At 46.4% G+C, this 13,815-nt stretch overlaps 1 protein-coding gene across 6 annotated transcripts in view; it reads left to right on the top strand.

The window, feature by feature from the left end:
• Positions 1-13,815, top strand: part of RSU1 (Ras suppressor protein 1) — a 366,553-nt gene that overhangs the window by 32,963 nt on the left and 319,775 nt on the right. For all 6 annotated transcript variants that reach the window (XR_010934332.1, XM_067704126.1, XM_067704106.1 and 3 more), the window contains one exon: positions 9,496-9,616. Coding sequence is in view for 5 of the 6 variants with exons in the window: in XM_067704126.1 (XP_067560227.1) it covers positions 9,496-9,616 (121 nt within the window). In the remaining variant the exon portion in view is untranslated. The remainder of the gene's footprint in view (positions 1-9,495; positions 9,617-13,815) is intronic.

Raw genomic sequence — 13,815 nt, 5'->3', positions numbered from 1 at the left:
GAGCTCTGTGGACCAGACGTTGGCCCTGGACCATCACTTGTTCAAACAGAAGAGCAGGGAGCCTCCCCAGCGTTAAAGGTATAGTCATGATCAGAAGGGGAGTTGACAGAGGTACAGTGTGGGTTTTCCAGCCCCGGGAATCTTCCTCCACCCCCTTTCCTTCTGCCTCGTGTACCCCTTCATCACCACCGGAACGTAAGGCAAGGAAGGAAGAGAAGCAGCCCTGTGTGGCTGCCCTCTTGCTGAAGTCATTCTTTTTTTATTTTTTTATTTTTTATTGAGGTCTAGTTGATTTACAATCTTGTGTTAATTTCTGCTGTACAGCAAAGTGATTCGGGTATGCATAGATATGCATTCTTTTTCATATTCTTTTCCATTGTGGTTTATCCCAGGATATTGAATGTAGGTCCCTGTGCTCTACGGTAGGACCTTGTTACATATCCATTTGTTGAAGTAATTCTTAATTGTGAAAGAAGACGTGAACTGTTGGCAAAGCGCTGTGTGTGTGTGAGAGAGAGGGAATTGGATTTGTCCAGTCTCCCTCTTAATAATTGAGGATTGAGAGAGTGTGTGTAGAATACTACATTGTAATAATTTTTAAAGTTTAAGAGCCTAGATAGCTCTTTCTGTGTCCCTGAGCCTGCTTTCTGCATTGATGGATTGAAATGTATTCAGTGGTCTTTTCTTTCTCGCTCTTTTCCGTGTTTCCAGACTTCTTAGGCATCTTTGCTAGAGGACGGAACCTCCACCCTTTTCTGGTCCTTCACTGGGTGTCACCTCCTGCCAGGCCCTTGAAGGTCACTGCCTTTCCGCTTGGTGCTGCTGCTTCAACCCAGCTCCCAAATTAAAGCTATTTCTTGATGTCCTGCCTGGTTGCTGCTGTAGCCCCTCTGCGCTGGAGTGTGATTTCGCAGGTGTGTTCCTAAAAGAATTCATGGTCTGGGAGGACACCTGAAAACTGCGTGGACCATTCCTTGGTTCCTTCTGGGAACTTCAATGCAAGATTCAGACATCAGCTAACTTTTGCATCCTCAGAGGAGCAGAAATCCATGCTTGTCAGCTTTTTAGAGGATTTGTTTGGCTATGCGTACACACTTTTTAGACCCCAGGGATAGATATTTTTGCATGTTAGACTTTATACTATAAAATCTGCCTTACTGCTTGCTTGTAACTTTTCCCCGTAATTTTTGTATACTTGATTATTCTCATTGTTGCTGAAAAAGTGGGACCATTTTTTTTTTTTTTTTTTTTGCAGTAAATTAAGTCAGGGATAGTTTTGGTTACTAAAACTACTTGAGCTGCAGAATCTTACGGAAGCCCGTGATAGGATACACTAAGTATGTCCTTCTGGGTGTGGGTGCTCGGGAAGTACCGTTGATTAACGGAAAGCATCATTTTTGTCACTTATTATGCTAATAATATTTGGGGCATCTTGGCCATTGTTGGGTGGCTATTTAGCTATTTCATTTTTACCTTGAGGAACATGTAGATCCTGTTAAATGAGAATTTGCTTTACTGTTCCATAATCTTTATGTTTTTAAATAACCTGTAACTCCCCTAATTCAGTGTTTTAATAGCTGCTCTGGGGGAGATCCCGTAAAACCTATAAAGCTGGTTATCATCAGTATACCTTTGAACTTCAGATTCTTATACTAAGATATAATTAGTTCATTATCCACCTCGCGTCTTTGGCCAGAAAACAAAAGTCATTAATCACGATAGGTACAAATGACCTTTTTTTTGCATATAAAATTCTGAAGAGCGTAATTATTTGCAAGAGTGAGGAGATTCTTCTTTACGTGCAGTCGTTAATGGCATTCAGGACGGTGATTCCTAATTTGCTGAGAGAATTGGCATCTATATAATTAGCCTAGACATTACCTCTGCGGTGTGAGTAGACTAATGCCTTCCAGCTAGTGTAGCCAAGGATGAAGAGGGCTTTCCTTTTACTCTGACCGAGAATGGCCCAATTCAGGTTTCACATAGTTTGACATTTCATATAGTTTCTGGTACTTTGGTGTCTTCCCACCAGGGTGAGGGGGGATGGTTGTTGGCCAATATCATATTCATCAAATATTGGGGCAAAGCAGTGTTTGCTCTCACCATTGCTTCTCAAATGGTGTTCTTCCCCCACTGACTGCCTAACACATAATCTCACTCATTTTCACGTATGCTGATGTTTTCGGTCATTTTTCTAATAACTTCACTGCAGCAGTGTAACTCAAGGATCAGCGTAACGGGCCCCGTTTGAATTTTCTTCTACCCTCCCTTCCTCCTTTGTTAAAGAAATTTCATACAGCAGCAGAAGCATGTAACAATCTGACTGGGCATTTTTATTTGTTACGACGACAGACAAAAATCTCCAATTTTTTTTTGGCTACATCGCATGGCTTGTAGGTTCTTAGTTCCCCAACCAGGGACTGAACCCGCACCCTCGGCTGTGAAGGCGCTGAGCCCTAACCACTGGACCGCCAGGGAATTCCCGCAGATCTCCTATTTTTAGTATAAATATGCCAGGTTTGGGGAAGCAGTGCTATTGAATTTATTTTGCTTTACCTTATCCCATGTGGGATCTTTGGGCATTGTTTGGCCCGTGGGTCAGGGGCACTTTGGTGTTCCTGGAAGTGAGCCCGAGATGGTAGCATTTCACCCCTGGCAGTGCAGGGCGCGTGCCCATCGCCGGGTTGTGTCCTAGTCTCCGTCTCGCTGTGGGCCGTGGCTCCCATCAGGTCCCTGCTCTGAGGCTCCCTCTTCTTGCACATGGGGCGGCCGGCATCCCACTGCTTTCCCATGAAGGAGGCAACGGCTGAGCCACTAATTTGGGGTTTCAAAGAGGCACGCGGGCAGGGACCCCTGGTTTCCACACTCTGGTCTAGTTCTGCTCCTTTGCAGGAATCGTCAGAGCCGAAACCAGTCTGGGTGACGCTGTAGGAAGAGCTGTCAGGGGAGTTCAGTGGAGACGGTGGGGAGACTTCACAAGAACCTCCATGTGTTCCAGCAGCTTCCGGGCTCCCGGCAGCTGGGGCCTGCTCTCTTCCTCCCCTCTTGTAGCTGAAGGGGACCCTGTTTTCAGCGCCGACCAGATGGTTCTAAAGACCAACGCGTGGCCCCCCGGCCCTTCCGTGGGCTGCGCTCAGGCGAGCGCCTGTCCTTCTGGGTCGCATGGTGCCTGTCACCCTTCACGGTTTAGTTTCTTTGCCTCGGGGGCCGCAAGATGCTCTTGCCGGATGGGCTGCAGCCCAGCTGGGTTGCCTCTGCCATCGCTGGTGCCCACTGTTGTGCAGTGACCCACAGGGTTTCCGAGGCCAGAGGTACAGCGAGTGGTACCTCGCCGTGGGAGCACACGCGGGTGTGGTGAGCTGCTGCCGGGGGACTTGGTTTCGTGGATTAGGGGATGCGGTGCTTTTTCCCCCTTGAGCGTCATCCGTACTACCCCGCACTGATTTCGCGGGAATGAGCTGTGTGGGAAAGCAGACGGTGATGGGAAGTGGTTTCATTGCAGCCCCCAGGTTGGGTGCTTTCGCCACCTGAGGTGTCTTTCGTTTTTGTTTTTCTCCCATTTTATCAGCCCCTAGTCTCAGTAGCTCACTGGGGTGGCAGAGGAGTCCTAACTGGGATCCAATTGGTTATTATAACTTTTTTTCTCACGAGTGTGTGCCGTAAGGGACGTACGTATTGGATTCATGATTTTCATGTCATCACTGACTTTAAAGTTTTCTGATCCAAAATAGGGTTCCCAGACCAGCATCGTCGCCATCCCCTGGGAACTTGTTGGAAATGCAGATTGTTGGACCTCACCCCAGACTACTGAGTCGGCAACTCTGGGGTACCCCCCCAATATGTGTTTTAACAAGCCCTCCAGTAATTCTGATGTACGTGAGGGTTTGAGGCCCACTGCTTCATTTATTTATTTTAAAAACTTTATTGGAGAACAGTTGATTTACAGTGTTGTTTCACATGTACAGCAAGGTGGTTCAGTTATACATATACACATATTCATTCTTTTTTAGATTCTTTTCCCATGGAGCTAGTTGCAGAATATTGAGCAGAGTTCCCTGTGCTCTACGGTAGGTCCTTGTTGGTTATCTATCTTACATATAGTGGTGGGTACGTGTGGTCATCCCAAGCGTCTGGTTTATCCCCGCCACACACACACACACACATCTCCCCTCTGGTAGCCATAAGTTTGTTTTCAATATCTCTAAGTCTGTTTTTGTCTTGCAGATAAGTTCATTTGTTTCTTTCCCTCCTTCCTTCCTTCTTCCCTCCCTCCCTCCCTCCCTTCCTTTCTTATTAGTTTCCAGAGGCCCCCTGTGTTAGAGCAGTGCTGTCCAGCAGAAGTTTGCAGTGATTGGAATGTGCTGTATTTGTGCTATCCAGTATGGTAGGCACGAGCTACATGTGGCTGTCAAGGTCTTTAAATGTGGCTACTGTGACCAAGCAACTGAATTACTGATTGTATTTCATGTCAACTAATCTAGGTTTAAATGTATTTCTTCTTCTTCTTCTTTTTTTTTTTTAAATACCTCTATCCAGTTTCCTCAGCTCCTACCCCACCACCTCAGGACTGCTGGTGACCACAATTCTGATCTCTTTTGCTTTGAGGTTTTCTGGTGTGTTTTTGTTGTTGTTGTTGTTTTGTTTTTACAGATTCCACATGTAAGTGAGATCATACAGCATTTGTCTCTCCCTGTGTGACTTACTTCACTTAGCATAATGCCCTCAAGGTCCATCCATGTTGTTGCACATGGTAGGGTTTCCTTTTTTATGGCTAAATAGTATTCTGTGTGTGTGTGTGTGTGTGTGTGTGTGTGTGTGAGAGAGAGAGAGAGAGAGAGAGAGAGAGGGAGGGAGAGAGAGAGAGAGAGAGAGAATGAATGTCTATGTATCACATTTTCTTCATCTGTCAGCAGACAACTAGGTTGTTTCCATATCTTGGCTGTTGGGAATAATGCTGCCGGGAACATGGGATGCAGGTACCACTTTGACATAGTGATTTTGTTTTCTTGGATTAAATACCCGGAAGTGGAATTGCTGGATCATATGATAGTTGTATCTTTAATTTTTTGAGGAAACTCCATCCTCTTTTTCCCTAGAGGCTACGCCAACTGACATACCCATTCTAGATTGATTGATTCATTCATTGATTTACGCATTCATTCATGCTGAGCCTCTCGGCATGCGGAATCTTAGTTCCCTGACCAGGGATCAGACCCATGCCCCCTGCAGTGGAAGCGTGGAGTCTTAACCACTGGACCGCCAGGGAGGTCCCCCCACTGTAGCCTTAAGTTGAAATAGCCACACATAACTAGTGGCTGCATCCTGGTCCGCCCAGCCCCAGAGCATCTTCTGCTGTTTATCATTGTGTGAATTAACTCCTAAAAGCCTTTAAGAAAATGTGTTACTGATTGTGCGATGGTTAATTGTATATTCTAGAACAAAATGCTCTTAGAGCGAAGCTCCAGTTGCTACAACAATAGTTGATTTAGGTTCTTACGTTGAAGAAATGGTTGGCTGCTGTTAGCTAGTGGGGGAAGCATGTTCCTGAAGGTGACATTGATTTTGTGAATACGCTTCATCTGTGCAGCGTCCGGTGGCCGTACCTCTCCTGCATGTAACCGAAGAGGACAGATACATGTCCTTTTAGGAGGAGTTACGCGCTGTTCACGAGTAACGCTGGGTCAGTGGTTCTTAGGGTTGGACCTCTGGTCTGTCTGCTGTGTCCATCCAGTGCCTCCTGCCCCAGGGAGCTTTGTAAAGAGATGTTCATGGAGATCAGGTGAGCCCCGTTTTGCCCGCCATCCCCGAGCCCCCCCAGGCACTTCAGGTTTCCTGTCGTGGAACCACTCAGAAACCGTGCAGTGGCTGATTGCTGAGTCTGGGCCGGTACATGGTTCTCTAGAAGAAACTCTAGAATAATTTTCAGGTTGTTAGATTGAGAAGGACTTGAAGGAAGAGAGGGTCTTCCTGGGCTTGTTAGTCTGAATAATTACAAATGCCAGAAGATACGCCGAGATCAGTCTCTGGGCATACGTAGTTCCTGGGGGACGTGACGTCATCTTTGTCCCCTTTTGCAAAGCACGGCAGGCGCTCTGGGCCTAGAGCATCCCTAGCGGTCACCAATCCTCTGACCAAAGCAGAGAGTGGCATGTAGGAGACAGGGCACACCTGAGAGTCCTTAGGGGCATTTCTGCAACCTCCTCTAGCAACTGAATTCTCAAAATTGAAGCAGCCGTCGTTGGTTAGACAGAAAATGATACCGAATTCTCTGTCATAAGCAAAGTTCTGCATGGCGGAGCTTCCTAACTGAGGGGCCCGTTTGTTGCATTATTTAAACCCATATCATTGATTTTCACAATCCAGCTCTTAGAATTCTAGAATGCTACAGCCAGGCGGAAGGGAATGTAGACATGGTCACCATCCAGTCTTCTTTTTTTTATTGGAGGAAACGGATGCCCAGAGAGGTTGTGAGTTGAGTTAAGGACACACAGCAAGTTCAGGGCTGATCGGGAAGTACAGAGCCAGCCCGGGATGAGCAGGCCAGGCCTCCTGGGTTCTTCCATTACACGGTCCCTCTGTTTCTTTTGTGGACTCAGCTCCTTGTTGTCTGTAGGCTGCGTGTGTACTGCTGGGGGGTCATGGTGAGAAGCTGGACAGATGGATGGAAAAGGAACATTTCAGATGCATGATAAGAAATATATTGATGCTCACTACTTAGGTATATGGTATTTATTTTTATTTATTTTTTATTTTTGGCTGCATCGGGTCTTCGTTGTTACACTGGCTTTCTCTAGTTGCAGCAGGCGGGGGCTACTCTCTGTTGCGGTGCGCGGGCTTCTCATGGCGGTGACTTCTCTTGTTGTGGAGCACAGGCTCTAGGTGCACAGGCTTCAGTAGTTGTGGCTCGCGGGCTCTAGAGCGCAGGCTCAGTAGTTGTGGCGCACGGGCTTAGTTGCTCCGTGGCATGTGGGATCTTCCTGGACCAGGGCTCGAACCCGTGTCCCCTGCACTGGCAGGCGGATTCTTAACCATTGCGCCACCAGGGAAGTCCCTGCTTGGTTATATTTTAAAATGCTGCTTCTTGCTAGCATGTCACGTAGCAGTTTTGAAAATTCCACCAGGATATTCTGACTGGTGACACATTGCTGCTCCCTTTTTATAATAGCTTCTCGTAAAGTGTTCGTGGATCTGTGTATATGGTTTAGTTACTGCACAGCTGTTACTCATATTGTTAACTGGTTATTTTTTTGTGGACAGTTTTGTTGGGATTGGTTTGCTTTCCAAGCACTAGACCTGTCTCCATTGATGACTCTGATACCCCTTCTTTTGTAACTTACTTTCTTTAAATAGCATACCTCTGTTACTTTATCCCAAAAGTACTGAAACGCTAGGCGCTAAAAGTTTATGCTTCTGTGCACAAAATAGCCTTCTCTAAATATTTGTTGAAAGAGCAAAGGTTATCCCATCCAGGTAGGTCTGAAGGTTAATTTCTTTTGGATATAACTATGGCAGGGGAGGGGACTGGTTTCTGTAGTTTAGGAAGACTTAGCTGTGTAAGTTTTTCCTCTTCTCATTTGAATGGAGTCTTTAGCAAAAAATTCACATGCGCACCAGAAATCTGGGAGAGGTTGAGTAAATCGAATGTGGGGTTATTGTTTGTGTCCACAAAACAAAGCCCTAAATCGCATTTAGCATAATTTGTGGTTTTAAATTGGACTGATTTAGCAAGGAGAGTGAAATAATCTCTCATCCTGTCAAAAAAGGCGATACCTTCGGACCAGCATTTAATTGCATTGGCAAAGTAACTTCAGGAAGGTGGCAGTAATTCTGGCTGCATTATTCTTGGTTTGTGGTTAAATTGAGACCATCATTTTCTCCTAGTCGCACTAACTTTCTTTATGGCTCTTCAGACTAATTAGATGAATGCACGGGGAGAGAAGCTTAATGGTAGCTGGCGGGTGAACGGGGAAAGGGTGAAGCTTCTGAGCAGGGCTGTAACCATCTGTAGATTTGCACTTTACACACTTCAGGGTCCAGGTAGAGAGAACAGGTAAACGAACACCTAGAAACCTAGTAGGTACAGCCTGATGAACTTGTTCGCGGTCGTTTGCACAAAGTGAATACCATTCATTCCCGCAAAAGTGTGTTATTGATGACACAGCTAAGGACATATGCTTTTGCAGCCGTATCGTACAGATAGGACTCACCCACATTCATGACGCCGTAAATACCTCAGGTGTCTGTCTGGAAATGTTATGCACACCTTGGTCGTGGTTCTAAGCAAAGTGCCCCCAGGTTTCCCCAGTCTTCTGGGGCACCCCTGGAGGGGGGTGTTGGGATGGGAAGAAGATGTACTGACATAAAACATAACACTTTCTTCTCTTGTACCCAAGGCCTTTGTCCATGGTTTCAGTTACCTGAATAGTCTTGGTATTAAGAGTTTACATGAACCGTGGATGAGCTGGTGGCCCGTAACCAGTGTTTGTAGAAAGACTGAAGCAGCGAATGGAGTAGATGAAGTACAGTCTGTTGCAAGGCTTTCCGCTGAGAGTACTTTTGAGGTAAAGATGCCTTTGGCTTTTACGTTTGTATTGGCAGGTGTATACTCTAGGGAGGGAAGAACCTTTCAGCTCCTCCATGGTTTATAAAATAAACCACTCTTGACCTCCAGACTCATATTCATATCGTGCTACTGAGTTCATTTTTCATACGGCTGTATAACAGTGCCGTGATACGTTGCCAACCTGATACAAGGGTGTGTGTGTGTATTGATCAACGTGCGAAGGCCAGAGGCCAAAATCAGAAACTGAGTAGGTGGACTGTTTCATCATTCACGGTTGAGTTTAAAAATCATTGTGGTTGAGTCCAGTGTTAAGAGAACAGCTCTTCAGATAACAGATTATTGAAACAGCTGGTGATACATTACTCGGGAAGGGATTTGGAGTTTGCTGACTTTCATTTGGTGGAGATGTGAGGAAACCAAAAGGAAGAAGACAATTAGTAGTCATTACATGACAACAATAAAAGTATAATTTTACATCTAAGAGAGTAAATCTTAAGAGTTCTCATCACAAGGAAAAACATTTTTTTCCTTTTGTACCTTTGTGAGATGATAGATGTTCACTAACCTTATTGCGATGATCATGTTGTGTGTAAGTCAAATCATTATGCTGTCCACCTGAAACATACAGGGCTGTATGTCAGTTGTATCTCAATAAAACTGGAAGGAAAAAAAATTAAATTAAAAAAATAGAAGTATGTAATGCTCTGTAATGTTCACTTATAGACTGTTCATGGCACAGAAATTCTCTTCTGCCCTTTAAAGAAACATTTCTATGTCTACCGGGTGGTGAGCTACTACCTAAGAAGCACCTACAGAAATTAAGTAAGATGTATATACGTGAACAAGATGGTCATGCTGGAGTTTCATCTTTCTCTTATTTGAAAGGAAAACAAATGTTCCTGCATTCACACTCAGCGTTTCTGTCTCCGTAGCTGTGCCGCCAAACATAGCAGAACTGAAGAATTTGGAAGTGCTTAACTTTTTTAATAACCAGATTGAGGAGCTGCCTACGCAGATCAGCAGCCTTCAGAAACTCAAACACCTGAACCTGGGGTGAGTCTCCTGAAGGGGAAGGGAAACTGAGAAGAGGAGGGGCTTAAAAAGGGGTGTGGCCAAGGGCGAGGGCAGGGTTTGCCATTTATAGGATTACATAGGAGAAGCTGATTTCTAATTTCTTTCTGTACTGTAGGTTTTTAAAAAAGTTTTATTGTTTTAATACATCCTTCCAGTGGCCTACATTAGCGCATATCTATTCGCGCACTAATTGAGAAGCTGATTGTTGCAATAAGGGAGTCTTTTTTTTTTTTTTTTTTTTACTGTATTTTGTTTCCAACAAAATTTTATTTCCGTTATGTTGACCGGGAAGGGACCTATTTGCATAGCTAGCAGGAACTGTGCAGACCAATTGTAATATGCTTTATTTCTTTCTCTCTGTGTAGTGTAGAAATAGTGTCCAAAGCACCTTCCTCATCTACGGGCGGGAGGATACATTTCCCAACGCTGCTTCATTGATTCTTACAATTTTTCTTTTTTACAGTCGAGATGTTATAATCCTGTGTTTCTCTTTATACAAAGGTGAAGAGAGGAGTTTTACTCAGCTGAGGTTGCAGAATCAGGGTGCAGTGAATAATAATAATACCTTGTGTTCTTATAATGCTTTACAGTTTTCAGAGTCCTCATACTGGTATTTGACCCTCTTAACAATTGGGAGGGAGGAAGGGCAGGCATTACCGCCTTCATTTTGTGGAAGGAAGCCAAGCCCTTTCCAAGAGGTTAAGTGACTTACTGCTGATTGCCCCTGAGGTTAGTGGCTGAGCTCGGCAGAGAACCCCATTGTTGGGGGGGCCATGCCTTGTCCGTCAGACACCTAGATGGTCCCCAGAACTCGGACCTACTGGATTTCAGCTTCATTGTTGTAGCTGTTCAAGGAAACTGCCCACTCTTGCCTCATCCTCCGTGTAGAATAATATGTTCATTAGATTATGGCCACTAAGCGCTGTGATTCCATTCGTGATGTACATGGCGCGGCTGTAGACGCGGGCCAGGTGTTTATCCGTTTAGGAGGAAGCAGTCATGAAAAAAAAATCATCCATGGACTGATTTTTAGTTTATGTTTTTCCACCAGGGCTCTGGTTAGACACCCTTAATTTGCGGTTCACTCTGGTGGAGAGACGCCCTTTGTAAGCTCCACGAGCATTCTTTTCTCCCAAGGTCTGAGGGGAAGTAGGGTTTAGAGCTGGATATCAGATAGCTTCTTCCTCCTACAAATAGAGAGACTGTATACCCATCTGGCAGAGCAGAAAAGAAAGGACCCTCCGTTTACATCTCTGATTTGAAAATTATGAAGTCCTAATATTTCATTTGCATATAAGAAAGAAGCTAAGACAAGATGTATGTATTAGACATGTATTCTTACAGTTAATCTCCTTATCATTTAGTGAGTGAGTTAATAGTTATGGGTAAGGTCCAAAATGGCGGAGAGTCAACTTCCACTAGACCTTGAGCCTCCGTAAACATCATTGTAACACATCAGCTAAATGACACACCTGCAGGCATCATGATAGTTCTGAGGTGGACCATAAAAGGCCGAAAAGTGGGCGGGGGCCCAATTCCTGGAAATCCCCGCCCCTTCCCCCAAATAGGTGGGATACTCTCCCACTCATTAGCCTCTGAAATTACCCACCCCTAAAAAAACTGACAACCCCGTACCCTGGCGTCTCTTGCCTTCTGAGATGACCCACACTCTGTCTGTGGAGTGTGTATCTCCCTGAATAAAACCTTCTTTCACTAAAAAAAAAAAAAAAGCTAGGAATAGTACCTGGCACATAGTAAGCCATACCTGAATGTTCACTTTTATCATCATCATTGTTTTATTTATGGGTTCATTTATCTCAGGACTATGTAATTGCCTTTTTTTTTTTTAAATTTATTTCTGGCTGCGTTGGGTCTTCGTTGCTGCGCGTGGGCTTCTCATTGGCAGAGCACGGGCTCTAGGCACGTGGGCTTTAGTAGCTGCGGTGCACAGGCTTCAGTAGTTGCGGTGCACAGGCTTCAGTAGTTGCGGTGCGTGGGCTTCAGCAGTTGTGGTGCACGGGCGTAGTTGCTCCCTGGCACGTGAGATCTTCCCGGACCAGGGCTCGAACCCGTGTCCCCTGCACTGGCAGGCGGGTTCTTAACCACTGTGCCACCAGGGAAGCCCTGTCATTGCCTTTTCTGCATCAGGAGCCTTGTTTGTTTGGGGATCGGCGGTGAAAGTCACATTCCCTGGCCTTCAGGATGGAGGCAGAGCGGCTGTCGATGAGCAGGGCCAGGGTGCAGCTGGCTCGCTGAGTGTGGCAGTCGGAGAGAGCGACAGGGGGCACGTTAGCCTTCAGGTGAGATTCTCGGAAGGGTTCCTGCAGGGGGTCGTGTTGGAGCCGAGACTCAAGGCTGAGAAGACTCACAAGGAGGGGACGATGTCTCCGACTGCAAGCAGGACTTCCGCTCCAGGAGCTGCGAGTTGCGTGGGGTCGCTGAGTGTGAAGGGTGAGGCGGGGGGAGGTGAGGTGGGAGGTGAGGCCAGGCAGAGAAGCACACGGGTCTGCTGTGTGTTCCATGAGCGCGTCTTGAGCTCTCTGCTCTGTGCCAGGAGCCGTTTAGGTGCTGGCTGTCCAGCCCTCAGGGAGCGTATGTCACAGTTGGGGAAACAGCCTGTAGAGAAATAAATGTCTGTAGTGGCAGGGAGTTGAGTGCTAGTGGAGGGCGTGTGTGTCAGATGGAGGAGTTCTGGTCTCGCCCTGCCGTTGGGGAGTGTGCACAGGGAAGCGGCGGGCGTGAGACGAGGTGAGATGATTTTCGTATGAAGGTCACGCGGAGGAGAGGTTAGAGGAGACCTGTGAGGCTGCCAGGTTAGCGTTCCTGGTGAACTAGGGCAGGGACAGTGAAGGCGGGGGAGGGATTTTATATGAAAAATACATAGCAGTGGTAAAATCGATGAGGCTGTACGGATGGGATGGGATGGGATGGGATAGGATAGCTGATACAGAGGGATGGGTGGAGACAGCTTTGAGGGGGAGATAATGAGCACAGGTTTTGATTGGCTGGGTTCAGGACGTCTCAGGACAGAGTTGTAAACTTTCCTTTTTTTTTGCGGTACGCGAGCCTCTCACTGTTGTGGCCTCTCCCGTTGCGGAGCACAGGCTCTGGATGCGCAGGCTCAGCGGCCATGGCTCACGGGCCCAGCCGCTCCGCGGCATGTGGGATCTTCCCTGACCGGGGCACGAACCCGCGTCCCCTGCATCCGCAGGCGGACCCTCAACCACTGCGCCACCAGGGAAGCCCGAACTTTCCCTTTTTTATCAATCACATCTGAGTTGCCTCCTTGTCGTCTTTGGAGCTGTTTGCATTTTTGGCTCCTGGTGATTTGCTGATTGTGTAGCACTTTCTGTGTTTAAGTACGTAGCTACGCAGATGGGGTTGTCAGAGTTTGAACGCAACTCTTAGTTCTCTGGGAAAGGAATTAAGATGAGTTTCCACAAATGATACTTCTGTCCTCGAATGGCATGAACAATTATACCTACATACCCCTGGTTAAGGCAAGGCACAGAGGACTCCTTAGAATAAACAACCAGAATAATAATAAAAAAAACCTACACACAGGTGGCCCTACTACAGCAGAGCAGTTAGGCCACGTATAGGCATGATCCAAACTGTGCGTTCAACCAGAAGTTGATTTTAAAGTTTTATATCCTATTTGCTATTTATTCTGATGATCTCGAAACTGGAAAGGGGGGCTTCCCTGGTGGCGCAGTGGTTGAGAGTCCGCCTGCCGATGCAGAGGACACGGGTTCGTGCCCCGGTCCAGGAGGATCCCACATGCCACGGAGCGGCTGGACCTGTGAGCCATGGCCGCTGAGCCTGCGCGTCCGGAGCCTGTGCTCCGCAACGGGAGAGGCCACAACAGTGAGAGGCCCGCATACCGCAAAAAACTGGAAAGGATTTTTAGGCCATCTGAATAAAGAGCGGAAAGTTGAATTATGCTCTTCATTCTTGCAGTGTCATTCATTGTGCTGAGTTATTTGACAAACAGTGTAAAGCTGCATAGGGTCCAAGTTGATCATCATTTCGGGGATGACCTCACGGCAGGAGCATCGTGCCAGCTATTCTGGAATAACTTTTGACCTAGTGAGATGGTGAAGCTTATCTCGTGAAGACGTAAAAGTTTTCACTAAGCACAGTGTTCAGTGTTCGTGCGTTTGTTTTTTCTGTTTGTT

Source organism: Pseudorca crassidens, chromosome 1 (assembly GCF_039906515.1).
Source record: "Pseudorca crassidens isolate mPseCra1 chromosome 1, mPseCra1.hap1, whole genome shotgun sequence".
NCBI lineage: Eukaryota > Metazoa > Chordata > Mammalia > Artiodactyla > Delphinidae > Pseudorca > Pseudorca crassidens.
The sequence above is the reverse complement of the archived record's forward strand: the minus strand, read 5'-3'. Positions and strand labels throughout refer to the sequence as shown.